Genomic DNA, 26,586 nt, shown 5'->3' with positions numbered 1-26,586 from the left:
AATGAGTTAGGCTGCAGGTGAGTGATTTTGACAACTCCCACCTCCACTTCCTTTAACTGACTGTATCATGAACATCACTTACTAATGATCTCTAGGCAATGAGCATTTACTGTGGTTAAGGGGAAAAAACAGTTTTCTAGAAAACTAGGGTGAAAGAAAGGAAAATTTGCATAGTCCAAAAATAATGTTAGATCACTGCAGTTTCTGTTTGCTAAATGTAAACAAATGAACCAAACAGCAATGTATTTTATTAAGCAATTTAAACATAATTCATAATGTAGAGAAAGTAGATGAAATATACTAACCTATTGCTACAGCACTTGGCTGAAAATTGAAATGGCTCTAACCTTTGGATTTGAAAATGTAGGATAACAACACCCAACTATGGTTTAGAATGACTTATTAAAGAATATATATTTGTATAAAATCAACTCTCCATAATAAAAATATAGATGTCCACTTTGAAGATACTTTGATTATTGTATAAAATCATTACATTTTCTTATTCATAATAATTTTATTATCCCATGTTGAATGTATACATTATTTTTACTATCACAGCTACCCTGGTTAGATGTCAATAAATAAATTTACATTTTGATTAGTAATATCTAGAGGTCTTGAAACTAACTTTGTTTTATGTGACACACAGTTCATGTAAAACAAAAGAAAATACCAAGTGTGAGGTAACTAAGCCAGTATCGTGAAAGCACATGGGATATATTTAATTTTAATCACAAGAAGTCAATAGGAAAGAAGCATATCATTACGCATTTTGTCTTTGCAGGGTAAGAGATGAAATTCTTGCCCCATTGAAGTCAATGCCAAAAACTCATTGACTTCAATAAAGCCAGATACTCCCTGACTTGTTGGTCTTACAATGAATTGCACATAGGCAGATCTCTGTGGTCCTCATTTTGTAGTTTTAACCTTCACCTATTGTTATTATAAAAGATTTCCATATTTATTGCATCTCAAATATTTCCATATCAAATTTGTTCAGTTTACAATTTTTTTAACCAAACTCCCACTACTTTAAATTTATCATTCATTCTGAAAAACTGTTTTTATAGTTTTGTTTTTTCTTCTCAATGATTATCAACAATAATGAATATGCCACTGTCCCAATTATTTCCTTAATTGCTCTTGTGCTAACTCATCTCCAAATTCTGATCCCAGTTATAATCGTGTGATTTCATCAGCCTACACAGGAGATGTGCACCTACATCTGAAGCCACAGATTTGGCCTGTAAACAGAAGATATAATTACTAGTGATGATAAACAGGGAAAGAATCAAGGTGAATTTTGGATCCCACTAGCAAGTATTAAAGATAGAGTGAGGGAGAAGAGATGGAAACACAATTTTAAAAAGAAATCTGTAGACTGCATTAATTTAACCTCGAGAATATTGATAAACAAATATGGAACTTTATAATGACTTTTCACAAATGCACTATTTAGAGTGTACTTGTGTAATTTGTATCTTTAATAGATAAAGATCCTGATTTTTTTTTAGTTTAATTACTAATGTAGGAGTAGACCCCAATGATCCTAGGGGATTGAGAGTAATGTCTATAGGAATTTGTGTCCCTCCACAATATAAACAGCTATAAACCATTACTAAATTCGACTTTGGCTCTAGATTTACAGTTTTAAAAGCTATTTGGGACTGCACTTAGAGTGAAACATTTACAAGTACTGTTTCCAACTATTGGTTGGTAACTTGCTTTTTGATTGGCTAAAAAAAAACAACCAATGGTGACATGGTATCTGAAGCTGACCAATTATGAAATAGTATGTGCCGGTGAGGACACCATTTGTTTCTTGTATCAAATAGAAAGTCAGACGGCAAAAGCTACTTATTTGCATACGTTCCTTATAAATAGAGGGGTAGCCATGCTCTCAGTATACTATTGTTCTTGAGCTATACTGTTATCGTAAACTGCTACTATGCCAGAGCCAGCAAAATCTGCTCCGGCCCCTAAAAAGGGTTCTAAGAAAGCTGTGACCAAGACTCAGAAAAAAGGAGATAAGAAAAGAAGAAAAACTAGAAAAGAGAGTTACTCTATCTACGTGTACAAGGTATTGAAACAAGTTCATCCTGATACCGGTATCTCTTCTAAGGCCATGGGGATCATGAACTCTTTTGTAAACGACATCTTCGAGCGCATCGCCGGGGAAGCATCTCGCCTGGCGCATTACAACAAGCGTTCAACTATCACTTCCCGGGAGATCCAGACCGCTGTGCGCCTGCTTCTGCCGGGGGAGCTGGCCAAACATGCTGTGTCTGAGGGTACCAAAGCCGTCACCAAGTACACCAGCTCCAAGTAAACTTTCAAATCTTTTCAGCTATAACCCAAAGGCTCTTTTAAGAGCCACCCACCTTCTCAATGAAAGAGCTGTATTACTGTTTTATTTCTATTTACGTAGACTAGCTAGTGTATAGGGAAAAATACGATTTCATTTTCAAAGAAACTAAAGCTTTTACTTCAGTTACCAATTTACTTTGGTGGTTAAATAGGACGGTGTGTTACTACTTCACCCCTCGCCAAGGAGCACTAAGTCAACCGGCTACCACTACAGATTTGTGTTTGATATTAGTCTGCAGTGTGTATCGTATTGGAAATACTGTAAACCAGGTAAGTGAGGATAAGGATAAGATATTTGAAGTTTAAACTGACTTATTACACTTCATTTTCTTCCAGTTCCTGATTTGAGGAACTCCCTGGAGCCTTTTATTGAATATTTAGAGTTGGAAATGAGCAAATTAGTTTAATCCCTATGGCTTTGATTACAGCTCCCAGTATAGATTTACTATGTATGGCCAACAAAATATTCTATTGTTCTGAGTTTCATAACTTTCTGAAAGTTATAGCTAATGCACTGAGACTGCTTTCGGCATCTTTGAACATTAGGAAAATTTGGGGGGAAGAGGGGGAGGGAGTTCTTCTCAATATTACGAAAAGAGTGTTCTTACAACGCAGGCTTAACAATTGTAAATCCCGACTAATGAAACGTGTGTAGCGTATCACAGTGAAAACTGGTTGGTGAAAAGCATATGCTATGCAGTAAATGTGTACTGATCTTGAAGCGTTCCTGAAAGGACGCCTATATACACGCGTACAATATAGGAATTTCATCGTCTGTGTGGTGGATGTGACCTTCAAATGAGTCAGTTGTGCAGTGATACGTAATTTGTTTAAAATCTTGGTACTCTTAAGGTTCTCCACCCTACATGTCCTCCTCTTAATGAATCATTTAAATTAGTAAATGGCAGGATTGTTCACAACATTATCGGTTTTGATCTAATATTAACGAGGAGGGTCTAGGCATTGAGGGGCAGAAGGTACAGCTAACACACTAGGGGGGGATATTGGTAGGAGGAGGAATAAAAACACAAGATAAAGCTAAACACGCAGTGAAAACAAAACTACGAAAGACTCACATGCACCCTCCCGCCCATCAAGATATACGTGTTCAGCTTTTGAACATGTCAGCGCAGGATGCCCGGCTTTAAACCCAGGGCGGGAGACGGGCCAATCCTTGCACAGCGCGGGCTTTTCAAACGCTCCTCCAATTTAGTTCTGCTTCCCGCAGCCAGTCAGGTACCTGTTTCTAAGTCAAACATTTACTATGTCTCTCACTAGACCTCTTGTCCTCCCCCTCTGGCTATAGGCAGAACAAAGAATGACCTGAGCACCACTTAAAACGTACCGGGGTACAGAGCAAAATCTTCCAAAGAGAAGTGAGAGCGAATTATTAGAAACAGTATCCACAAAATAGATAGCTTCTCCCAGAACGAGAGTAACTTTTCTAAAGGTTACTTTGTAATATTTCAATGTTTCCTCACAAAGGGGGAAGATTTGTTACTGCTGTTACGGTGAATGCACGAAAGTTTCAGCTCCTTTTGGAAAAGGTGGGTGGCTCTTAAAAGAGCCGTTGGGTTTGTTTGCACGAGTTAAGACTCTATTTTCCTTTTCGAGTCGCTTCACTTCTTTTTGGGCGCTGCCTTCTTAGCCTTTCCTGCTTTGGGTTTGGTCGGCTTAGGCTTGGCAGCCTTGGGCTTCACCGCTTTGGCCTTAGCCGGGCTCTTGGCTGCCTTTTTGGCCTTGACAGGTTTAGCCTTTTTCGGGCTCTTGGCCGCTTTCTTGGCCGCGGAAGCCGCTGGCTTCTTGGCTTTTTTCGGGCTCTTTTTCACGGCGGCAGCTTTTTTGGGCTTCTTAGCGGCGCTGGCGGGTTTCTTGGCAGCTGGTTTCTTAGGCTTTGCCGCTGACTTCTTCTTGGGAGCCTTTTCCTTGATCTCACCCGGCTTCTTGTTGAGTTTGAAAGAACCAGAAGCACCGGTACCTTTGGTCTGTACCAAAGTACCTTTGTTCACCAGGCTCTTCAATCCTAACTTGATGCGGCTGTTGTTCTTCTCCACATCGTACCCTCCGGCGGCCAAAGCCTTCTTAAGAGCGGCTAAAGAGAGCCCTTTGCGCTCCTTGGAAGCGGACACTGCCTTAGTGATCAGCTCAGTGACGCTGGGACCCGAAGCTTTACGGGCTTTTGAACCTCCTGCCGCCTTTTTCGGCTTTTTAGTGGAGATTTTTGCCCCAGGAGCGGACACAGCGGGAGTGGCAACAGGCGCAGTTTCCGACATTCTAACAGACGTTTCCTACGAATCAGAAGAAAACAATTGGGCCAGAGTAAGTCAGATGCCTGGTATTTATAGAGAACAGCTACTCTGTGATTGGTGCGTTAAATAGCCCGCCCAGCTGCGAGCCAGAAAGTACTCTTCTTCCCGTTCAGTTTGTGTTTCTTGGAAGTCAAAAAAGTGTGTTTTTTGCAGTATATCCGCCACCGAATCATCCCCACTTTATAGCCTGGTGAAGGGGAAAGAGGGTATTTTCATTCAGTAGAGTTTCCCGTTGAAGAAACAAAAGGTGAGTTTTAAAAGAGTCAATAAACTGCGAGTCCTGGACCCGGGGAGACCTCGGGAGAGAGAAACTTTTGTTTTTCCTTCTAAATAAAAACTGCACCGTGTACAAAGAAATTTCTAAAGTAATGAAACGTTATTCTTTAAAGGGTCTTCTCTCAATCAAGGCTCAAAGCCAGAAATTTGAATCAATGTTTTCATAGTAAATTGATTTCAAAGAGAAGGAAGTAACACAAACTCGTCCCTAAGCGTTGAATATGGATTAGAAATCAGCTTTTTTGACCAAAATCTTTTACCCTCCTTAAAACGTGAAATGTTCAATTAGCAAACCATGGAACAATGCGAGGAGCAGATTGAAGTCCCGTGAGGGACTCTTTGTGCCCCAAAAGTGGATGACTTGTTAAAGCAGAGCAGTTCATAGTGTGCTGCCCTGTGTACAATACAAAGCTTCCAGTTCTATCTTATTCCTGTGTTACAGGAATATTAATTATCCTAATAGACAAGGTCATAGTAACTTCAGGTGGAAGAATTATTGGCGAGGTTTTATTAGACTATGAAGAAAATATTAACATTCATTAACGCAACACTGCGTTTCTAAACTGATCCAGTAACCAACTTTTGAAATCCTGATCCACTGTCTAAAGAGCATGGCTATTGCTAAAATCTGTTCATTCTTGTACATTACAAACTTCGGCAAATTGTCACTGACGTTTATCTTTGGTTTAGGTCATAGGGCTTCTCACACTGGGGATCAGGACCCCTCACGGGGTCACAAGGTTATTACATGGGGGGTCACCAGCTTTCAGCCTCCACCCCAAACCCGGCTTTGCCTCCAGCATTTATAATGGTATTAATTATATTTTTTAAAGTGTTTTTAATTTATGGGGGGGGCGCACTCAGAGGCTGTGTGAAAGGGGTCACCAGGACAAAAGTCTAAGAACCACTGCTCCAAGATTAGAACATTGCATATTACACATTGTTCAATTACTTCCTTATTAATCTAAATCCATCACTATTTAAAGATAGAAAGGCTTGATGCAAAATTTGAGAACAAAGTTATACAGTAATGTTAACACACACAGGGAAAGAAACAGAAGAAAACATTCCCTTACTATTAAATCAAATCCAGAGCTCTCACATGACTGGCAAGGTGCTACCTTGTGTTGTTACAAGTAATTCCTAATGGTACTATATTAGATTTTAAATCAAGAGTAGCCATTTTAAAAGGTATTTTTTCCTGTTACTATTTCCTTTGGTTTGTGACATTTTTGAACCCACAGACCAGTTTCATATGCAACATCTAATCATAAAGTTAATTTGATATAACAAGAGATTTCGTCCCTGATCTCCCACAAACTTTAATGAATCCAAACTACAGAGGGAATGGGTTAAAGAGTATGTGTTACATATATTTGAAATTAAACTTGTTAAAAACTGTTCTATGTACCTGAGGAATTTGAGACCCCCTTTAAGAGGAATTATGGTTTCACTATTATTTTGGATTCAAATGGACCAATCAATAATTGGGAAACAGTTCCTTAAATATGAGCATAAAAAAAAACAGGGCAGATGAGAACTTGGGTGAAATTGTAGATATATTTTTTGTCACGGCAATATTTAAAAAGTTATAGTCAAACAGGATGGATTCAGCATAGAATGCACCATAATCACTTCTATTGAATTAGTAAACCAACGAGAAAAATAAATATTTTGATTATATATATATACACACACACACACACACACACTGTTTATAATCTGTTTGTCCCCATCGATATTTATGTAACCTGGAAAAACAAAGGCTTGACGCCTAGTTTCCCAGCCCCCAAGGGACTTCCATTACTCCTGAAAAATGGATGGGGGGGATTACTAATAAATGCTTTTTGCCAACCCATAATAAATGGGAGGAATTTTCTATTTAAAACAGAAGGAGCAGCCCTGTTTGCTAGTGACATGCAGCTCTTTCTATGAGACAGTAGATGGCTCTGAGAAGAACCTTTGGGTTAGCGCTGAAATTCAAGTGTTCATCTTTCTTCGTGGTCAGTTTCATTTGCTTTTGACCTTATGACTTTCGGTTTTCTTGGGCAGCAACACAGCCTGGATATTGGGCAGGACACCCCCTTGGGCGATCGTCACTTTGCCCAGCAACTTATTGAGCTCCTCGTCGTTACGGATAGCTAGCTGCAGGTGACGGGGGATGATCCTAGTTTTCTTGTTATCCCGAGCAGCATTGCCGGCTAACTCGAGAATCTCAGCGGTCAGATACTCCAGCACCGCGGCCATATAGACCGGAGCTCCAATCCCCACCCGCTCAGCATAATTACCTTTGCGGAGCAGCCGGTGCACACGGCCCACCGGGAACTGCAGCCCAGCCCGCGAGGAGCGAGACTTTGCCTTATCCCTCACTTTACCTCCCTGCTTTCCCCTGCCTGACATCGTAATTCGTTCTCTAACAACGTACTACACACGCGATTTTCCAACGCTACCCTGGCAGCCTAATAGCGACCGGATTCCTGTCCTTTTACCCTGTGCGTGTGACTGCTAAGGGCAGTTGTGATGAGCTAAAAAATGAACATGGTCTGTTCAACCAATGGTGATGCGGATCTTAATCTGACCAATGGCTAAACAGTAGTGCCTCTAGTTTCACCTTTCCTTCGTCCCTCCACGCCCCCTTTCTTTTTGCATTTCCCAGAGATTGTCTTGCTCGAGCTACATTTCCCTCAATAGTGACAATTGATTAACCTGTCTTTGTCAACATGAGGATTTTCTTTTACAGCATGTATGTCCTAAAATATTTTAATGCTTTTCTGGCTGCAGAAGTAATAACTGGTCCTTCCACAGCGGTGTGGTGTGGAATATTTAGTTAACTATAAAAATAATTGATTCAAGCATGATTAAAAGGAGAAGAGTAGAATTTTTTTTTCCTGAATGAATCTTGCCATAAATAATTAAGACATTAATGTGAATAAAAAGGGGGTAATTAATGTCTTTATAACATCTTACCAAAAGATCCAAGTATAATTTCACAGGTACAGAGATATTTTCAGCCCCTCACAGTAGAATAATGCTATCTAAAATGTACACAGTCAATATACCATCACTGCGAGAAAAGCTCAGTAGCCATTCTTTGGTACCAAAAATGTACAGCTATTTAGAAGAAGTGTAAACAGTTTGTCTTCAATAGCAATAATGTATATCTTTTTAGGAATGTGAATAATTCTGAGTAAAGTGTGTTTAGCTTGTCACAGATTTAGTTAGAGTGCCCAGAAAAGTGATTAGTTTGTCAAAAAAAAGCTAAACAAGAAATTCAGATACTTTTCTTTGAGGAAGGAAGGGAGTTAGATCAACACTATTTGCCACCATCACAGTGGCAAAATGTGGTGGGATTGGAATTTTAATTTTTTTTTTTTAAATAAATCAAGAATGTTAATCTGGAAACAAATAATCCAGGTTATGTTTTACACTGGTCAAGGCTGGACAACATTATCTCTTTGTATGTTTTGGAATCTAATATAGTCTATCAGTCTCTGAGGAACAGTTTGTGATACTATTAGACAAAATGAAAAATATCTAACTACACCAGTAGTCCAACTGACTTCAGTAGGACTTCTCCAGCTGTAAGGCTATCACAATCTGGCCCTAAAAGAGAACCACTAAACAGGCTCAGCACCTCAGGTTGGAGCAAACAGAGACCCTAACCTCAGACCAGTTGTAATGATCTACCCTTGATAAAGGTGTCATGCTGTTACCCCCTGTATTCAGTATTTCCAGCCCCACCAGGAATATTCGCATCAACCAAATCTGAGTCAGAAACCAGCTGGGAGAGAACCTTCATTGTTATGGAAGTTACCATATGTAGTTTAAGAGCAACATACAAGAATCATCATCAGCACAGACAGTGAAATTACCTTGACGCCGCAAGAGATCTCTGAGCCCATTTTCCCTGATGGCTTGGGACTCCAGAACCCTGTCTTGTTGAGCCAGAGATGCTAGCCTGCTGCAACACAGATTCTGGGTCTGAACCATGACCTCAAAGCTGCAGACTTAAGTGAAAACAGCTCAGCAAGTACTCCTGTTTTCAGCACCCAGAGACCCAACTCCCAATGGAATCCAAACCCCAACTACATTCATTTTACTCTGTAAAAGTGTATACAGGGTAAACTCATAAATTGCTCACCTTCTAGAACACTGATAGGAGATATATATATAGCTGTTTGCTCCCCTAGGTATTAATCACTTACTCTGGGTTAATTAAGTATAAAAGTAGGATTTAAGTGGTTTCAAGTAATGACAGAAAAGAGTAAGTTACCAAGAAAAATAAAAGAAAAACACACAAGTTTAAGCTTAATACATTAAAAAACTGAATACAGGTAAATCTCACCCTCAGAGATGTTCCAAAAAGTTTTTTTCACAGATTAGACTTCTTTTTAGTCTTGGCCCAATCTTTTCCCCTTGTTAGTTCCACCTCAGCTGGTAACTAGGAGATTTCTCATGACTGGCAGCCCCCTTTGTTCTGTTCCACTCCCTTTTATAGCTTTAGCACAAGGAAGGACTCTTGTGTGTCTCTGGATCCCCACCTCTCCTTCTAAATGGAAAAGCACCAGATTTAAGATGGATTCCAGTTCAGGTGACATGACCACATGTCACTGTAAGACCTCCTTCTTCATTACCTAGTAGCTGGAAGACAGGTACATAGGAAGGCTTGCAGGTAAACAAACCCATTCACAGTTCATTGATTCTGAAGCATCTTTAATGGCTTCCACTTATAAACTTGTTTACATTAGTAATACATGTTTTTATTTTATTCTCCTAACTCCAGGCATAGAAATAATACATCCAAACGAATAGGATGAACATACTCAATAGATAATAAGCTTTGTAATGATACCTTATGAGAGACCATTTGGATAAAACATATTCCAGTTATACTTGAGTGTAAGTATGATGTATTTCCATTAAAAAAAATGGAGTGCAACACCACAGGTGGGTCTCTGGGACAGAGATCTATTCCTCCCTTGCTTCCAGTGCCGCTTTTGTGCCGGGGAGTGGGAGCAGTGCCAGGTCAATCAAGGGGGCTTTAGTGTCAGGGAGCAGCAGTGCCACGGGTCTCTGAAAGAGTCCTTCCACTGTGCTGCTTCCATCATTGCCACCGGGGTGTTGCACACCGATGAGCTCAGTGACAGGTCTTGCTGCGCAGCTGGAAGTTGTGGTCTGAGTGCCGCCTCCATAAAGAGCCACTTGAGGTGAAAATCGTGCTTTTTTGTTCTGGGGCAAAACCTTTTACAAACCCAGCACTTGTCTCCTTCTTGAGCCTCCCCCAGACCCTTTAAATAAGCATTGTGGGCATCACCGATTGGCATAGGCTTGTTGCAGGATTTGCAGGGCTTAAACCTCTGGGACTTGGGGATGTAACCCCCCCGAAGGAAATGCGGCAGGGTGGAGGGTAAACCTCACAGTCCAACAGCTAACTACTAACTCAGAACCTGTACACAGTTGTGCACATTGCCAGATGGAGGGGCTGGCTCCTGCTTCTGTCTGAAAGAAGCCTGGTGTAGAAATGGAACGGTGACATCACTGTTGTTGAGACTGGAGTGTTCTGCGGCCACATTCTTTTCATCAGTGCTTCCCAAGAGCTCCAATCAGGAGGTGGGAGATGAAGGAATGGAATTTGAAGACATCAGGTGACAGTAGCCAGGAGAGAGAAAGCGAAGTTTGAGAGGGTCTTTGTTTTTCCCATTTTTGTTCAGACCAGGAGAGAAATAGGGGTATACATCCAGAGAGGATTTCAGTCTAAAAGTGTAGATGTGAGACGTTTCTGAAACATCATAGAAATTTAACCTCTGAGCCTTACCATCCAAGTGAACCCCAACTACTTCAGGCTGTTTGCCAAGTCTTAGTTTAACTGGAGACTCCACAAAGGCTATATAATCAGTATTGTTAAAAAATCGTATCCCCCAGTACCCATTCTCTGGCTTCAAATCTTGCCAGCCTTTCCTATTAGCTTTCCCGTTTGTTACCCCAAGATCCCAGTCTGTCTTATTTCCCACATGCACTTCCCAGTAATATTCCTTCTCAGCTCGGAGGATCTCAGATCCTAGCACGCAGGCCCATCCATCAAATCTCTCTGGAGTATCTGTCACCTCTTGCTTCTGGTCAGTGTGGTTTACATGTAGGAAATCTGATGAAATATGAAGGTTGGGATGGGCTGTTTTAGGATCCAATCTGATTTGCACTGTACAGTAAAAAAGGAGACACATGGGGGTGGGGGGGAACAAAAAACAAGTGTGGGTGATCTTTCACTTCCTACATAACCCAATTTACAGAAGCATCTCCTACACTCATTACCCGTCTTCCTGATTCCCTAAGGTCCTTCTACAGCCTTAAAATAATTTTCACAGTAGAAACATATTTTAAGTAAACATGGTTTCTTCTTACTCATCAGAACTGTGCCCTGAGTGTATCCAAAATTATATCTGCTTACTTTACTGACTAAGACTCTGCTTCTTGCTCCTGTGAGTAGAGCTTTGCGTGCATACAAAATTTGTATCTGCATCCATGATCCACAAACATGGTTGGCGGATATAAAGAGGATACCTACAGATTTGCAGAGAGTTTTACCTGTGAGTGCCACACAGATGAGAGTTAGCTGGATTCCATTCCTTCTTGTAGTTTATTAACAGAAGTCTTCATTAAATTTCATTTACACCTGGCCAAACTCATTGAATGGGGGTTGCACAGGTGTCAGTGAAGTTTCTCCAAATTTAAGTCATCAAAGTTGCAGGAAAGACCCTAGCTTGACTTTCAGAGCCCAGATTGTGTTTTATATTTTTTATTTGCAATAAGCAAAATTTCCTGTGGAAATCATTGACAGACAGCAACTGTGGACTCCCACTGGACTGTTTTTACAAAGACAATTTTCAGGGCAAAAATCATACTTTGATTGGCTTTTAGGTCACTCCGGGAGGTACTGTCCAATTTCACACACATTTAGAAACAAACTCTGCTCTCAGTGACACTAATGTAAATTAGAGTAACTCCAATGATTTCACATAACTACTGACTTTCATGTGGATTTATCTCTCTGCAATGAGATCTACTCAGGTCCCCAATAAACCCAATAATAAGAAAAAGGAATTTGACACAGCAGTTACAGAGACTGGGACTGTGAGCTACAGCTTTCAGGAAGGCTCACAAGTTCCTCTCCTTTTTATACTTCCCTCCCACCCATTCTTTGAATAATCAGTCCTCTCTGGCAAGAAGGCAAGACACTGGATTTAGCTTGTCCACCTCCATTACTGAAGTAAGTTCTTCATGTGTATTGAGCAGAGGACAGACCTTCAGAACTTGGTGTTGGACTAAAAAGGAGGTAATTTCACTGATATCCCAAAGAATAAATAAAATAACTGTTTTTCTGGTTACTCACCAGCTGAGTTTTTGGCCTTCAATAGCTCTGAAATGTGAAACAAGAGAAGTTAGGAAAGAATACCAAAGTTAACAGAGTTTGCACCATAAACCTGATTGTGACACGCCCCTTACATTCCACAGAAAAAGAACTATCAGTCTCAAAACTGGTAAGTTAGGTATGTCACGGAGATAGAATTCTTATGCCAGATTTGAAATGAACTGGACAAGGAGTTCTTTGGTTGTGACACCTTTTAAAAAAAAAAAAAAGACCAACTCCAAAAGTACACTCTTATACTTAGACTCCAGCTATACAAACACTGAAATACCTAAACAAATGACCTGACTTTCTAAACTGATGTATACCCAGCAGCTTCAGTAAAGTCAATGGGAGCTGCTGGGTGGTCAGTACTTTTGAAAAATTGGGCCTCTTATTTTGGCATTTAAATATGAACTTACAAACCTAACTTTAAATACTCACTTAAAAATATTGTCCATAGATATTTAGAGTTTAATACAGACACAGAAATATCTGTATGTGTGTTTCATCTAGCAAGAAAACAGAATGAGGCAGGGAGATAAAACATAGTTTACTGAATTCAGTTAGTTGAGATCTAGTGCACAGGAGCAAAGATTACTTTAATTTGATATTTTAAATAAGTTCTCCAGAAAGGAACGTTCACATCTGTCAAGCTGATTGGAAGTTCTAGAGACCAAACCAGAGAACAGCAAGAAGCAGCCAGAGAAGGAGTTCTTCACTCCCCATTTCTCCTGTATGGAACTCGGGGAGCAGGTTGGAAGAAATGCCGTTTTCAGCATGCTCCCATTCCCCCTGCCCTCAAAGTCCTTCCCCCTCCCCAATCCAGCATGCAATTTGCCCACTATTACTGAGCACTTTGACATATGCCAGAAGGAGGCCCCCATTTTTTAGCAACTCCTATGGAGGAGTATGTCGGAGCACGAAGAACAGAGAAGTCAAGACAGCATAGGGAGAAGTATATATCCTCCCCTTGCACACGCACGACCCTGAATAGACTTTCTATGGTCTGATAGAGTTCACTAAAAACTAGCATATAAAAGAAATGTGCTGTTTCTAGAGCACAGTGAGATACATAAAATTAAATTTTTAAAAAAGCAGAACAGTAGTCACTCAAATCAAAGTCTCAGATTCCCCAAACTGCCTTATCAGATTAACCTCAAACTTTCAAAAATATAAATAAAAACACCTCTTCATGCTACGAATCACACATGCCAAACTTCAGGAAGAAAGTAAGTTTGGGTTTTGTTTACTGTAAGGAAGTTATAGACAAAGGTCAAAAACAGGCTTATAATGACAACTGTCTTAGACTATTTTAACTATGGAGTCACTAAAGCAGCTCCAAAATATCACATCGGAAAGACAGTACCAAAGAAATCCAGTCACAGGCAGAAATACCCAAGACACCCATGTGCGGTTGGGGTGCGTGCCAACAGAGCATGTGTAAAACATTAGTGAACTTGAACATGTTACAAGTTATAACTGTTATCCCATACTAAAAAGAACAATCACTAATTGTCTCACTCAACAACTCAAGAGGGGGGTGATGCCCCCAATCAGTGAAGAGAGAATTATTCTTCTGAATGAGTCCTCAGGCTTCTGAGAGAGAGAGAGAGACAGACAGACAGACACACACACACACACACACACACACGAACATGATAGAAGAGCAGGGGCTGGGAGAGACAGACAGTAATGAAAAGAGAAGAAGATGCAGAGAGAGAGAGAGACCAAAGGAGTCCATTCTAGAAAAACAAATTACATACCTTTTGCAACTTGAAGCTTTCCTGAGGGAAGAAAAGAGCAGAGATGACTATGCAAAGAAGAGACCATCAACTGGTATTATACTTACAGTGTGTCCATCCTCAGCCAACCTACACAATATCCTCATCCTGAATTGACACTACATTCCCATGATCAAAGGGTCTCCTTCTCACAGAGATCTACTTCAGCAAAATATGATAAAATGTTGGCAAAAATAAGAGCATTTTTTGGTGAGCCCGGGAAATCTAAATGTAACGGAGGAAATTTTCAGGGCCAAGGGGTAGAACCAATCAATCATTCACAGGAGCTGAAAATACTAACATCTGTATCTTATTGATATTTCTCTCCCTTCACACCTTCCATACCTAATTCTTGCTTTGAATCTCTATCTCAGGATGCATTTGTCTATGAAGAATGTTCTACACTGGGAAAGGACCAGAAACGTACCTTTGGATTCTCTCTCTCTTTTGAATATGAAGCCTGTAACCACACCCAAATTAATGAACAATAGACAGAATATCACTGTGGTGACTACATATGGGTGTTTATCATATGGGAATAAATCACCTGAAATGAAAGAGAAGTGGGTTGTTAGTTCAGGAAGAAGATAATTTAGAACTGGAAGGAGTCTCAGAGTGTCTCACTGACATTCTTCATGCCACGCGTCCACATCTAGGACGCTCCATAAGCAGCTCTAAAGTCCCCCATGAATCCTACTGGGATCCTCTAAACTACAAGCATCTCATCTAGATTCCCTCATCCACCATAAGCCCCAGCTACAACATATGATACTATGTATTTTTAAATGCTATACAGAAAATAAAGAGGGGATGTTCAGAGAGACTAGAAATTCCAAGAAGGCACACTGTAAAGCTCCTACTTTCTGTGGCTCTGTCCTACCCTAACCATTTATGTCCAGCAAACCATTAACCGGTCTTCTACTGCCCAGACAAACTCTTTGGAATAGGATAGCCTTACTGGAAAGTTGCAGCGCTGACTGTCTTGTCTGGTCCCAGAAGCTGCTTTGGAGCTGACACATCAGGACCTGGTTCTTGTTATCTTTCACATCCACGTGACTCTGAACATTGTGTAGACCTTGAACATCTTTTACAGATGATACAGTTGAATTCTGTCTTTGACCATGCATGTCAGTCCACAGTACTGCTGGTTCCGGATACCACCCTTCTGAACTGCAAGTGAGTGTCACTGCCTGGTCCTGGGAACGGTGCACAGAGATTGTGGGGCCTGTGCCAACAGCTGTGTCAAAGCAAATCAAGTAATATTAGCTTACTCGACATGGAAACACCAGTACTTTCCTCCCACTGGGAGGGAAAGGATTCACCATGTTGGTATCACTAACATGTGCACTGATGTTCTATGATAATGTGTAGTCAGCAGAGGAACATCATGGCCCTCTGTAGCCACAGCCAGTCACCAAGGCCTCTCAGTAACTGCTTGCAGCTGCCATGGCATCTGAGTGACTAGAGGTGGATAATAACTGCTTAGGTATCTGGCAGAGATTTGAAATGAAATAAAAGAATGCCAGAGGAAAATATATGTGTGTTTGCAGGCAATACATGTCAGTGAAGGACATGTCACCTTCTAAAACAGAAAACCAATTCACTGACAACAAGAACCTACTTTACCTCCAACCGTTAACTCCACAAGGCCTTCCAAATAATTCAATTTGTTGCCAATGAAGCAGACATAGCTGCCTCCATCTGCCACCTGAACCCTCTTTAACAGTAGAGAGACATTGCCATTGGAAAGCTCCTCCTTGAATAGCTCTGTCCTTCCCCGGTAGTGTGGGTTCTGCTTCTGCGGGGCATCCTGCCCATTCACATAATGATGGGTCAGGCCAGGAATCTCATTGCTATGCCACCTCACTTCCATCTGTTTGGCACTGGTCCTTGGTGAAAGATGGCATGGAAGGATGACATCTGTGCCAACTGTGGCAATCACTGCAGAATCTGATCCTTTCAGCGTAAAGCTTTCTGAAAGGGATATCGTGAAAGGTATTAATACAACACCTGCACCTTATTGCCTATTCAGTTCCAACATTGCCAAACCCCACCTCTACCACATTCTGGATTATAACCATCTGCATTTTCATCACTGTAGTTCTCCTCGCTTTACTACCAACCATCTTCATCACCAAAATACAAAACTCGAACAGAGTGACAAAGGAGACTGTGACCACCATTACACAGGGGAAAACCAGACAGAGGGGCATCCTAGGCAACCCAAGCATCCAACAGGTGACATGGGAGCTACTCCTTTTAAATCTGATAGCACTGGGAAAGAACATGGCATAATAACCTAAAAATACTAGAATTGCTTACCACCAGCCCTACCCACCATCACTCAGCAGCACCGTCAACAGCCCATACATCACCACTCACAACTCTCACCATCTTTGTTACCACTACCATGCTCTAGGCAGATTTCCCCCTCACATACGTCTCTCTCCCACCCAGCCACGCTAATCAGTATGCCCCAATTCTAAAATGAGGAGCCAAAAGCACTGGACAATCCCCCAGCAAGTGCACATAGCACTTTTCAGGATCGAGCCCTATATTTGCAAACATTTCCTAGAAACTCCATTCTCCAGCATCTGTCTTGATTTAGGAGACTCACAATGACAGGTGAGCAGGGAAATGTCCCTTCTATCCCATTTAGGAGATACATGGAGTAAAATTATTGGATGATCCTCTCTGTCAAATTCACTCCCACCTCCTCACCCCAATTTGGAACTAATGTCCTAGGAGTAAAATAGCCCAATTCCAACAATACTATAAGCCATGTGATTCCTGAGCCAGGTGTGTTTATGATCTATGTCCAGGTGCAAAGTGAATGGGTGATTGGTAAAGAATTAGGGTTCTTGATAAAAATGGACAAATACTGAGAAAATTCATTCACTACTGATTTTCAGGAATAAAAGCACAGAGTTTGGGCCATTTGTATTAATGGGGTAAAATTCAGTCACGCATGAGTATTCAAACAAGTGCCAGGAATTTACGAAAATGTTTGTGAAGCCTGACAGTGTCGTGAATTTTAACGTTAAGTGAGCGTTCACTGGAAAATTCACAGTACAGGCGTGTTCCTGGTTATTTACCAGTCATTTAGTATTTTCCCATGTAAAGAGTTCATTCACAACATCAATAGGCAGTAACAATAGCACATGAGTTAAGTGACCAGTCACACAACAAATTGTCAAAAGTTTGTTTGCATGTATGTTATTTGCTTCAACTTTACTACAGAACAGGATTGGTGCATGGATCTGATCAGAAAGGGGCCTACATTAAGGACAAACAGTTTGATCAGCTTTAGTTCTTGATATCTTACACCACCACTTGGGCCTAACACAGGATGTTATTTTATGTTTCTGTGGGTTTTGTTTGCTTCACCTAAATAAATATATACAAGGAAAATTACCCCTTCCACTCCCATTCTGGTAAAAATACATTGAAAAAAAAAAATCACCTCCCATCCCCCGATCTCTTATTTACAACCTCTTTCTCCTACAGCTCCTTTCTTCTTTGCTCAGTAGCCCTAAGAAACCCTCCCTCTACTTCACCAACTACTTCATCTCCTTTTTCTCCTTTGTCTCTAAATTCCCTGAGCAAGCGGCCTTGATTTCCTATCCTCCAGCTCTCTTTAATCGCCTCAATCCCACCCCAACAAATCTCACTATCAGCCTCCTCCTTAACCCAAAGGGCTTGTGCTCTGTAATTATTCACTTCCATTCTTCTACTGCCCTTCATAATGTGGATCAAATTATTTTCCTCTTTTCCTTTCTTCCCTGGACTTCTGCTCTTATGCAGTGTTGCCATTCAAATCGCACAGCAGCGTAAGAGCTGTCTCCTAAACAACCGCTATTTCTATGTGAATTCATTCCTCTTGTTCCCTCCCACACACCTTGGTGGTGCTGTTATAATTCTGTTCACATGATCCTTGGGTAGCAGTGGCCCCTTTTCCCACCATGTGGCTAAGGTAAAGATCAGAGAGAAGCGTGTGACTTGGGATCCAGGTCAAGATTCCGCTTACCTAAGGAGACCAGGATTCCTACATGGCAGAAGAGGGCAAAGGCCCAGAGCTCACTCCTGGCTGACAGTTCCATAACCCCTAAAACACAAAATAGAAGAGTTCACACCAATGTACAGAAAATTCTGGGGGAGGGCTCTGGAAAGCATTCACAGATCAAACCACACTTTCTGCCGGGTGAAAATAATATGAGGTTCAAACGAAATTTTTTAGGCTATAGTGGGAGAATTAGGAGTTTATAGTCTAGTCATATTTTACTTTTAAATAGCTCCTTTCATCTGCAGTGTGGTCCAGTGGACAGAGCACTGGACAGGGCCTCTGGAGTCCTATATTCTATTCCTTTAGCTGCTACTAGCCTATTGTATAACCTTTGGCAGGTCAGATCACCTCTTCATGCCTCAGTTTCCTCATGTGTGAAATAAGGACAATGATAGTTACCTCCTTTGTAATATGTTTTGAGATCTACGGATGACAAGCTCTATACAAGAGCTAGGCATATGTAATATTGTTCTAAAGAATCCAAAATGACTTCTCCTGCACAACACAAAAACAATGAAATGCAGCCTAAGAAGTGGAAGTGTTACAATGAAAGGGCATATATGTCAGCCATATAAATAGGCTTGGAAGGATTAGATCGGGGTGGCCAACCTGAGCCTGAGAAGGAACCAGAATTTACCAAGGTACATTGCCAAAGAGCCACAGTAGTATGTCAGTACCCTTCCCACCAACTTCCCCGTGCCCAGCACCTCCTGCCCATCAGTCCTTCCCCACCCCCGCCACCTCCTAATCAGCTCTTTTGTGGCATGCAGGAGGCTCAGAGGGGGAGAAGCGAGGGCACAGCAGGCTCAGGGGAGGGAGTGGAGTGGGGGCAGGGCCTGTGGCAGAGCCAGGGGTTGAGCAGTGAACACCCCCCCCCGGCACATTGGAAAGTTGGCGCCTGTAGCTCCAGCCTCGGAGTCAGTGCCTATACAAGGAGCCACATATTAACTTCTGAAGAGCCAAATGTGGCTCTGGAGTGACAAGTTGGCCATCCCTGGATTAGATTTTTATTGGTAAATGTTGATTTCACCATACAAACACAAACCCATGAAAATATATTTCCGTTGATGATAAATGAAATTTATCAAAAGCCAAAATAATTTTTTTTTTTTTGCTTGAGAACTTCTTAGAGTTTGATTTAAGGATATTTACTTTGTATATTTTGACATTTGAAGTTGACAGTGTGTGTTTTCACAGTTAAAAAGCTTTAATTTTCTGAATCTCGATGTCTACTGTCATTGTCTGACTCCCCCTGTCACATAACTTCCTGCAACTGTGAAATTTTTAAATCAATACCAAAAATGCTTAAAAATAAGTGATTTTTTCTGTCAGAATTATAACAAAATAAAAACTGAATTCTATGTACATATGAAGCATTCAGAAGAAAGGAAGTAACATCTTAGAAAGGTGAATTTTCCTAATTCCAAAATGAATTGTGCTGATTTTATATTTCCAACTCCTTGGGGCAAGGATCATCTTTTATTCTGTGTACAGCACCCAGAACAAGGGCTCCTGGCATAGGTCCGGGAACTATGGGTGCCAGGGGTGCTGCTGCACCCCATGGCTTGAAGTGGTTTCCATCATATACAGGGTTAACAGTTTGATTCAATGGCTCTCAGTGTAACGCACACACCTCCTGACTGCGGTGTTCTGTCCCATCTAGTGGCACCAAGACCACTTAGAGAGATTAATGAGTTTGCTCTCACTAAGTGTCTCTGTGACACTAGATGGGACAGAACACAGCCAGGAGCTGTGTGCGTTACAGCAGCACCCCCACTATACAAATTGTCCCGGCACCCTTGGCTCCTGATGGGATTGTAACAAGTACTAGCCCCCTACAAAGGCCAGGTGCTGCCTGCAGTGACGCTGAAGTGCCTTGCCAGAGGCACACAGCAGAAGGCCCAGCAGGATGGGAAGGAGCAGGGCACACCCAGCTGCAGTGACTCGGGGTAGCGCTGGCAGGCCTGAGCTCACCGTCGCCACGGCCAGGAAGGAGCCACCCGCCCGATGACCCCCGGGCCCCTCTGTTCAGTTCATCCCGCAGCGCGCTCCCCATTCCCGGGGCTACAACCCCGCCTCCCCGCCCTTCTCCGAGCAGGCCCGGGGCCTTGCCCCGCCCCTTGCTGGGGTGGTGTCCGCTGCAGGGAGCCGCCCCGCGAAGCCCCTCGCACCTGCAGGTCCAGCCAAGTCTGCGCGGGGGCCGCGATTGTAGCGTCCCGCTTCTCCCCTTGCTCCGGGGGCTGAGGCGCCTCAGGCCATTGAGGAGCGAAAGAGAAACAAGCGGCCCCAGACCTGCTAAAAGCGAAAGGAGAAGATCAAGGCGGGGCTGGCGCAAAAGGAGGGGCGGGCTAGAAGCGCCGGGTAAATTTACACTCAGAGCCCTGCTGTGGCTTGGGACGATCTTTGCACAGGAGGAAAGAGCTTTTCTCCATAAACAATGGCGCTTCTTGGTGCCCTAAAACGAAGGAGGGGGTTAGGGTATTTCAGGGCAGGGAGAAAGCCAGAGGCCGATGAACCTCCGGGATCAAAATACGATGGTTCTAAACCAGGGGTCTCAAACATGCAGCCAGTGGAATTATCTCCTGCATCTGCCATAGGTGCCGATTCCACCGATGCCGGGGTAGAGTTGGGGCGGGGACTTTGGAGAAGAGGTTGGGAGAGGCAGGGGTGGGTCCTCGTGGAGGAGAGGAGCAGTCTAAGGTATGAAGTTCAAGCATGTATGATTATTTGCTGTGAATAGTTGGGAAGAATATTTATTAAAAGCAGCGATGTATTTTGTATCAATAGTTACTTTAAAAACTTCCTGCGATTACAGCTATGTTGATAGACTGTTAGTGTAGATCATCGGTGTTACTGACCACATAAGGAATAGGTACAGGTGTTTATATTTTATTAAAACTTCTCTTTGCATTACAGTTTTTAAAAAGTTAATATATTGACTTTTAATAGCATACTATATTACTCTTCATTTTTTACCACAGTTTGGTATCGTTGTATGAAAAGGCTTCAGTGATGCAGCCATCGGGCCAATGTAGTAGTCCTCAGGTGGCCCTCACGGTGAGTTTGAGATCCCTGTTCTAAACCAAACCCAAGAGAAGGTTGTTGCATATTTTGTCTTCTAAAGGTTGGTCTATAGCCTGAGAAATGATCTAAAACTTGTAGATGGAAGGGGGGCTCAGATGACTTACACCAGGAAGCAACATAGATGCTGATTAGTACAGGTCAGATGTGAGTTTTCTTTATCAGTCGTAAAAAGTAGGGTAGAAAAAGACAGTAAATTGTCACTGAGGCTTTAACCAAGTACAGGGCTGCTGAGCAAACTTGCCTATTTGTAGCCTCTATAGTTAAAGAGTAGACAAATGAGAACAAGATTTTCAAGAGTGACTAGTATTTTTGGGTGTCCAACTCAAGTCACCCTAATTGAGGGAGGGGTGATTTTAAGGAAATGTACTTGAGTATCAGCCCTCCAAAAAGTCCAGTTAAGCCATCTCAAGATGGGTACCCATTAATTTGGGAATCAGTATTTATTCCCTAAAATCTTGGTCTGGGCATGTTAGTTTACAAATTTAAAGCATGCTTAGTGAGATCTGTTCCCTTTGAGTGATTGTGAAGAAGCAGCTGTTGGAGGAGAAGAGCTTATCAGATTGAAATTTCATACACTGAACTTTTATAATTTAGTATGGCATGTTAACATTCCCCTTCATTGTGTATTTTTTAAATAGTTTTAATAAACCTTTATATAGAAACAATCACTTTGCAAATGACCACCTGAATTGAAGCACTGAGTCTTAATTTAGGTAATATTTATTTTCCAAATGGTTTTATTGAAATGTGCCAGTAACACAGACAAAAACTAAGATGTAGTTAAGTTTAAAAATGTTGTCTATTAAAAAAGTGTATATGTATCCACACCAGCTGGAAAGCTCAAGGGGATAAGTAGTAGCACTTTGATTCTGACCCAGCCAGTGAGAGTTTAAAGCCTACCTAAAAAAATTGAGAGGTATATTTAAAAGAACAGAAAACTTGCCGTATGGTGATACTTAGTTAACTAAGAGAAGCTTAAAGGATGCCTTGAACTTCTCCATAGCCCATTCCAAACCTGTTTGAAAAAGATGGAAGACTGGTGTCAGGGTAGCAGCTGACCCTAAAACTTTGCCAAAGTCATCCATAAAATGAGTCCTGTGAGCTAACTCCATATAGATGGGATGAAGGCAAGGAGGAGGAGAAAGGATGATTTGATTACAATCTATAGGTACCTACATGGCAAACAATTATTCAGTAATGGACTCTTCAACCTAGCAGAGAAAAGTATAACAATCCAATGGCTCGAAATTGAAGTTAGACAAATTCAAACTGCAATGACAAAATTTTAACATTGAAAGTAATTGACCATTGAAACAAATTTACCAAGGGTCATGGTGGATTCACCACCACTGAATTTTTTAAATCTAGATTGGATTTTTCTTTCTAAAAGATCTGCTCTGGGAATTAGGAGATCAGACTAGATGATCATAATGGTCTGTCAACTATATCATAGTTAACACCAAATACTAGAAAGTCAAGGAAGTCAGAATTAAGTCCCAATCTCAGTGCTGCCCAGATCTCTACTCAGCCTTGCCCTACTGACTGAAAAAACACCTAGTTGTCAGGTGAAATTTCAGTTTCCCCAACTAAGCAATAAATTATACGATTTAGTATCGATTTTAGTTTTATGATTAGCTAACAACCTTCCTATCCATACCAGAGAGAGGGAGTTTGTCTACAGATGCAGAAAATATAAACACAAGTTAAGGGCAGATTTTTCAAAAGCCTCAGTAGAGGACCCATGACAGCTGAGTGCTAGTGTCTTATAGCTTGTGCAGCACAGAACATAGAGAATGGACAAGCAGGAACACAGTGCATTTTTCCACCTCTTTTCTTCGTATTACTTGACTTAGGTATTGCCCTGAGGGAAGAGGAACAGGCAGTAACCATCAGGAGACACAAGGAGGTAGCCCTCCTAAGCATATATACTAGCTCCCCTTTCCCTCAGTGAGTACGAGAGATATTGGTGTCTCTACCAGATACTTAGAAGAGGAGGAGTCTCCAACCTATTGCTAAAGAGCAGGAGTCTGAATAATATCAGGAAGATGAGTGGGTTTAGTACAGTGCGATATCCAATCCATATTAAAAGGGTGGATAAGGTGAACGGGATCCAATGCAATGGTACACTGTCTTTGAACTAAAGGTTGTGATGGATTCTCTATCACTGGAAATTTTTAAATCAAGATTGAACTTTTAGGGGGGAAAAAAACTATAAAATACACACACACACTGTAGTTCAACCACAGGTATTGGATTTGAAATAGGATGTAATTCAGGGAATTCCAATGTGTTATGCAGGTCACCCTAGATCACTGATACTCAAGCCTGTGTTTCAAGAGCCACCATAAATTCGAATTAAAGCCGTTTAATTCGAATTTAAGGCATCGTGTAGACATGGCCTTAGTGATGGTTATCGAAAAGGGCCACAGTAGTGTGACTTGTTTCATTTACTATTTTATATATATATAATTATTCTCACAGTAAAATAATACTTGGTCAGTCATTTCATCAACTACAATTGGTTAATAACGTAGTAAAAGCATCCTGATTAATAATTACATCACAGAGTGTTTTAATATCATGTGCTGCAAAGAGCCACAGAAGACACATTAAAGAGCCACTTGCAGCTCATGAGCCTGAGGCTGAGTATCACGGCCCTAGATAATCACAGCTGATCTTCTGGCCTTAAAATTGATGAGATGCTGTGGGGTTTAGTCCCCATTTGGTACAGAGAAGTTAAGGTACTGTTATCTCTTGAACAAAAGCAGGTGGACTAAAGGACCAGGAGGTTTGTGTCCTACATGTGGTGGGAGGGTAATGATACATATGGTTAGTATGTAGATGTGTGCTAGTGGTAGTCTGTAGTTCACACTGGAAAAGGAGATGGAGGAGTATGGTGAATGGAATTAGCAGGGGTTTATGGCCTATAAATGGAAGGAGAGTTGACTTATGAACAAAGGTTAAATTTTAGAATCTCAATTTGTTAAAAAGTGAGGAAACACTAATGTTTAACATTTTTAGTGCAATATTCTCAATTTTTAAATAATTTAACAGAATTTTTGCATAGAAGTTTCCTTTTCAATGAAAGTATTATTTATACTCTTAAATTGGTAAGGGTATGTCTGCACTACAAAATTAGGTCAATTTTATAGACGGTGATTTTTAGAAATCAGTTTTATACAGTTGATTGCATATATCCACACTAAGCGCATTAAGTCAGAGGAGTGTGTTCTCACCATCATGGCTAGCATCAACTTTTGGAGCATTGCACTGTGGGTAGCTATCCCACAGTTACCGCAGTCTCCGCTGCCCATTGGAATTCGGGGTTAAATTCCCAATGCCTGATGGGGCAAAAACATTTTCGTGGGTGGTTTTGGGTATGTTATCAGTCAACCCTTCCTCTGTGAAAGCAACGTCAGACAATCATTTTGCGCCTTTTTCCCATGCAGATGCCATAGCACGGCAAGCATGTAGCCTGCTCAGCTCACCATCACTGCTGCTGCTGTGAGCATGGTAAACACCTCATGCATTATCCTTGAGTATATGCAGAACTGGGCTAAGATACGCCAGCACAAGGAAGATTTTGATGAGGACATGGACACAGATGTTCCTGAAAGCATGGGCTGTGGCAACTGGGACATCATGGTCACACTGGGGCTGGTTGATACAGTGGAATGCCAATTCTGAGCCAGGCAAACAAGCACAGACTGGTGGGACCACATAGTGTTGCGGGTATGGGATGATTCACAGTGGCTGCGAAACTTTCACACGCGTAAGGCCACTTTCCTGGAACTCTGTGAGTAGCTTTCCCCCAGTCTGAAGCGCAAGAATACTAAGATGAGTGCTGCCCTGACAGTTGAGAAGCGAGTAGCGATAGCTCTGTGGAAGCTTGCAACACCTGACTGCTACCAGTCAGTCAGGAATCAATTTGGAGTGGGTAAGTCTACTGTGGGGGATGCTGTGATCCAAGCAGCCAATGCAATCGTTGATGTTCTGTTATCAAGGGTAGTGACTTTGGGAAATGTCCAGGTCATAGTGGATGGCTTTGCTGCAATGGGGTTCCCTAACTGTGGTGAGGCAATAGATGGAACGCATATCCCCATCTTGGCACTGGACCATCTTGCCAACCAGTACATAAACTGGAAGGGGTACTTAATGGTTCTGCAAGCACTGGTGGATCGCAAGGGGCGTTTCACCAACATCAATGTGGGAGGGCCGGGAAAGGTGTATGATGCTCGCATCTTTAGGAACTCCAGGCTGTTCGAGTAGCTGCAAGAAGACACTTACCTTAAAGACCAGAAAGTTATCAGTGGGGATGTTGAAATTCCAATAGTTATCCTTGGGGATCCAGCCTACCCCTTGCTCCCATGGCTCATGATGCCTTACACAGGCAGCCTGGACAATAATAAGGAGAAGTTCAACTATAGGCTGAGCAAGTGCAGAATGGTGGTAGAATGTGCCTTTGGACTTAAAAGCTTGCTGGCGCTGTTTGCTGACTAGGTCAGACCTCAGCACAACCAACATTCCCATTGTCATTACTGCTTTCTGTGTGCTCCATAATATCTGTGAGAGTAAAGGGGAGACATTTATGGTGGGGTGAGAGGTTGAGGCAAATCACCTGGAATCTGATTATGAGCAGACAGACACCAGGGAGATTAGAAGAGCACAGCTGGTCATACTGGGTATCAGAGAGGCTTTGAAAACCAGTTTCACAACTGGCCAGGCTTTGGTGTGACAGTTGTGTGTGTTTCTCATTGATGTGAACCCATCCCCTTTTTTATTTTAATTCTCTGTAAGCCAACCACCCTCCCCCCTTCGAAATAAAGTAGCTATTGTTTTGAAACCATGCACTCTTTCCTTAATAATTAAAAAAAAAAATTAGATAATGGACAAGGTAGCCCAAGTGGGGTAGGGGGAGAAAACAAGAACAAGGCTACATTGTTTATTGTAGCCACACTACAAATCCAACTGCTTGAATGACAGCCTTCTGTTACTTGAGCCATCCTCTGGAGTGGAGTGGCTGGGTGCCCGGATCCTCCCTTCCCCGCGTTCTTGGGCATCTGGGTAAGGAGGCTAAGGAACATGGAGAGGAGGGTAGGTGGTTATACAGTGGATGCAGTGGGTGGGGGGGTCTGTGCTCTTGTTGGCTTTCCTGCAGCTCCAGCACACGCTTCAGCATGTCCGTTTGCTCCCCCAACAGACGCTTCAGCATGTCTATTTGCTCCCCCATTAGCCTCAGCATCGCGTCCTGCCTCCACTCTTCATACTTACTCAATTCTTTCCTGGCCTCTGCCACTG

At 41.9% G+C, this 26,586-nt stretch overlaps 5 protein-coding genes and 1 long non-coding RNA gene across 10 annotated transcripts in view; 3 read left to right on the top strand and 3 right to left on the bottom strand.

Moving 5' to 3' along the window:
• The window catches only part of LOC116834992 (histone H2A type 2-C), a 299,566-nt gene that overhangs the window by 204,646 nt on the left and 68,334 nt on the right, over nt 1–26,586 (top strand). The window lies entirely within an intron of this gene.
• Nucleotides 1,056–14,602, top strand: LOC116827270 (histone H2B 8-like). 5 transcript variants are annotated; one of them, XM_032784662.2, is made up of 3 exons: nt 1,056–2,328; nt 3,856–3,917; nt 4,383–4,563. In XM_032784662.2, the coding sequence occupies exons 1-3, from the start codon at nt 1,952–1,954 to the stop codon at nt 4,400–4,402; spliced, it is 459 nt and encodes a 152-aa protein (XP_032640553.1). In that variant the 5' UTR covers nt 1,056–1,951; the 3' UTR covers nt 4,403–4,563. The 5 variants fall into 5 exon arrangements, 4 of the variants coding, with proteins under 4 accessions (XP_032640553.1, XP_032640555.1, XP_032640557.1 ...); XM_032784664.2 differs by lacking the exons at nt 3,856–3,917; nt 4,383–4,563 and adding exons at nt 4,833–4,926; nt 14,516–14,602 and having other exon boundaries at nt 1,066–2,328; XM_032784666.2 differs by lacking the exons at nt 3,856–3,917; nt 4,383–4,563 and adding exons at nt 4,833–4,926; nt 9,454–9,702 and having other exon boundaries at nt 1,066–2,328.
• On the bottom strand, nt 2,596–7,307 carry LOC142047037 (histone H1-like). The gene is made up of 2 exons (XM_075067510.1): nt 7,244–7,307; nt 2,596–4,658 (listed from the first exon to the last, which is right to left on the bottom strand). The coding sequence occupies exon 2, from the start codon at nt 4,641–4,643 to the stop codon at nt 3,990–3,992; it is 654 nt and encodes a 217-aa protein (XP_074923611.1). The 5' UTR covers nt 4,644–4,658; nt 7,244–7,307; the 3' UTR covers nt 2,596–3,989.
• LOC116827274 (histone H2A.J-like) lies at nt 5,641–9,460 on the bottom strand. The gene has a single exon (XM_032784672.2). The coding sequence runs from the start codon at nt 7,353–7,355 to the stop codon at nt 6,966–6,968; it is 390 nt and encodes a 129-aa protein (XP_032640563.1). The 5' UTR covers nt 7,356–9,460; the 3' UTR covers nt 5,641–6,965.
• LOC116827269 (butyrophilin subfamily 1 member A1-like) lies at nt 9,652–20,521 on the bottom strand. Its single transcript, XM_032784656.2, has 8 exons — nt 20,376–20,521; nt 18,169–18,246; nt 15,768–16,115; nt 15,100–15,378; nt 14,569–14,688; nt 14,124–14,144; nt 12,343–12,369; nt 9,652–11,151 (listed from the first exon to the last, which is right to left on the bottom strand). Exons 2-8 carry the CDS (start codon nt 18,239–18,241, stop codon nt 10,559–10,561), a joined length of 1,461 nt encoding a protein of 486 aa, XP_032640547.1. The 5' UTR covers nt 18,242–18,246; nt 20,376–20,521; the 3' UTR covers nt 9,652–10,558.
• On the top strand, nt 20,534–26,124 carry LOC142047046 (uncharacterized). The gene is made up of 3 exons (XR_012656195.1): nt 20,534–20,565; nt 21,186–21,261; nt 24,738–26,124. It is a non-coding gene; the product is annotated as an uncharacterized LOC142047046 (long non-coding RNA).

Source organism: Chelonoidis abingdonii, chromosome 1 (assembly GCF_003597395.2).
Source record: "Chelonoidis abingdonii isolate Lonesome George chromosome 1, CheloAbing_2.0, whole genome shotgun sequence".
Taxonomy (NCBI): Eukaryota; Metazoa; Chordata; order Testudines; family Testudinidae; genus Chelonoidis; species Chelonoidis abingdonii.
This window is presented reverse-complemented; position numbering and strand designations above follow the sequence as displayed.

Bases quoted from the DNA above. Each gene is read 5' to 3' on its own strand.
- LOC116827270 (XM_032784662.2), top strand. From the start codon at position 1,952: ATGCCAGAGCCAGCAAAATCTGCTCCGGCCCCTAAAAAGGGTTCTAAG. The intron at 2,329-3,855 runs GTAAACTTTCAA...TTCCTCACAAAG, and splicing joins ACCAAGTACACCAGCTCCAA to GGGGAAGATTTGTTACTGCT. The intron at 3,918-4,382 runs GTGGGTGGCTCT...TTTGTTCACCAG, and splicing joins TTCAGCTCCTTTTGGAAAAG to GCTCTTCAATCCTAACTTGA.
- LOC142047037 (XM_075067510.1), bottom strand. From the start codon at position 4,643: ATGTCGGAAACTGCGCCTGTTGCCACTCCCGCTGTGTCCGCTCCTGGG.
- LOC116827274 (XM_032784672.2), bottom strand. From the start codon at position 7,355: ATGTCAGGCAGGGGAAAGCAGGGAGGTAAAGTGAGGGATAAGGCAAAG.
- LOC116827269 (XM_032784656.2), bottom strand. From the start codon at position 18,241: ATGGAACTGTCAGCCAGGAGTGAGCTCTGGGCCTTTGCCCTCTTCTGC. The intron at 14,689-15,099 runs GTAAGGCTATCC...CTTTCATTTCAG, and splicing joins GTCAGCGCTGCAACTTTCCA to GTGATTTATTCCCATATGAT. The intron at 11,152-12,342 runs GTGAGTAACCAG...TTTACTGTACAG, and splicing joins GAAGGCCAAAAACTCAGCTG to TGCAAATCAGATTGGATCCT.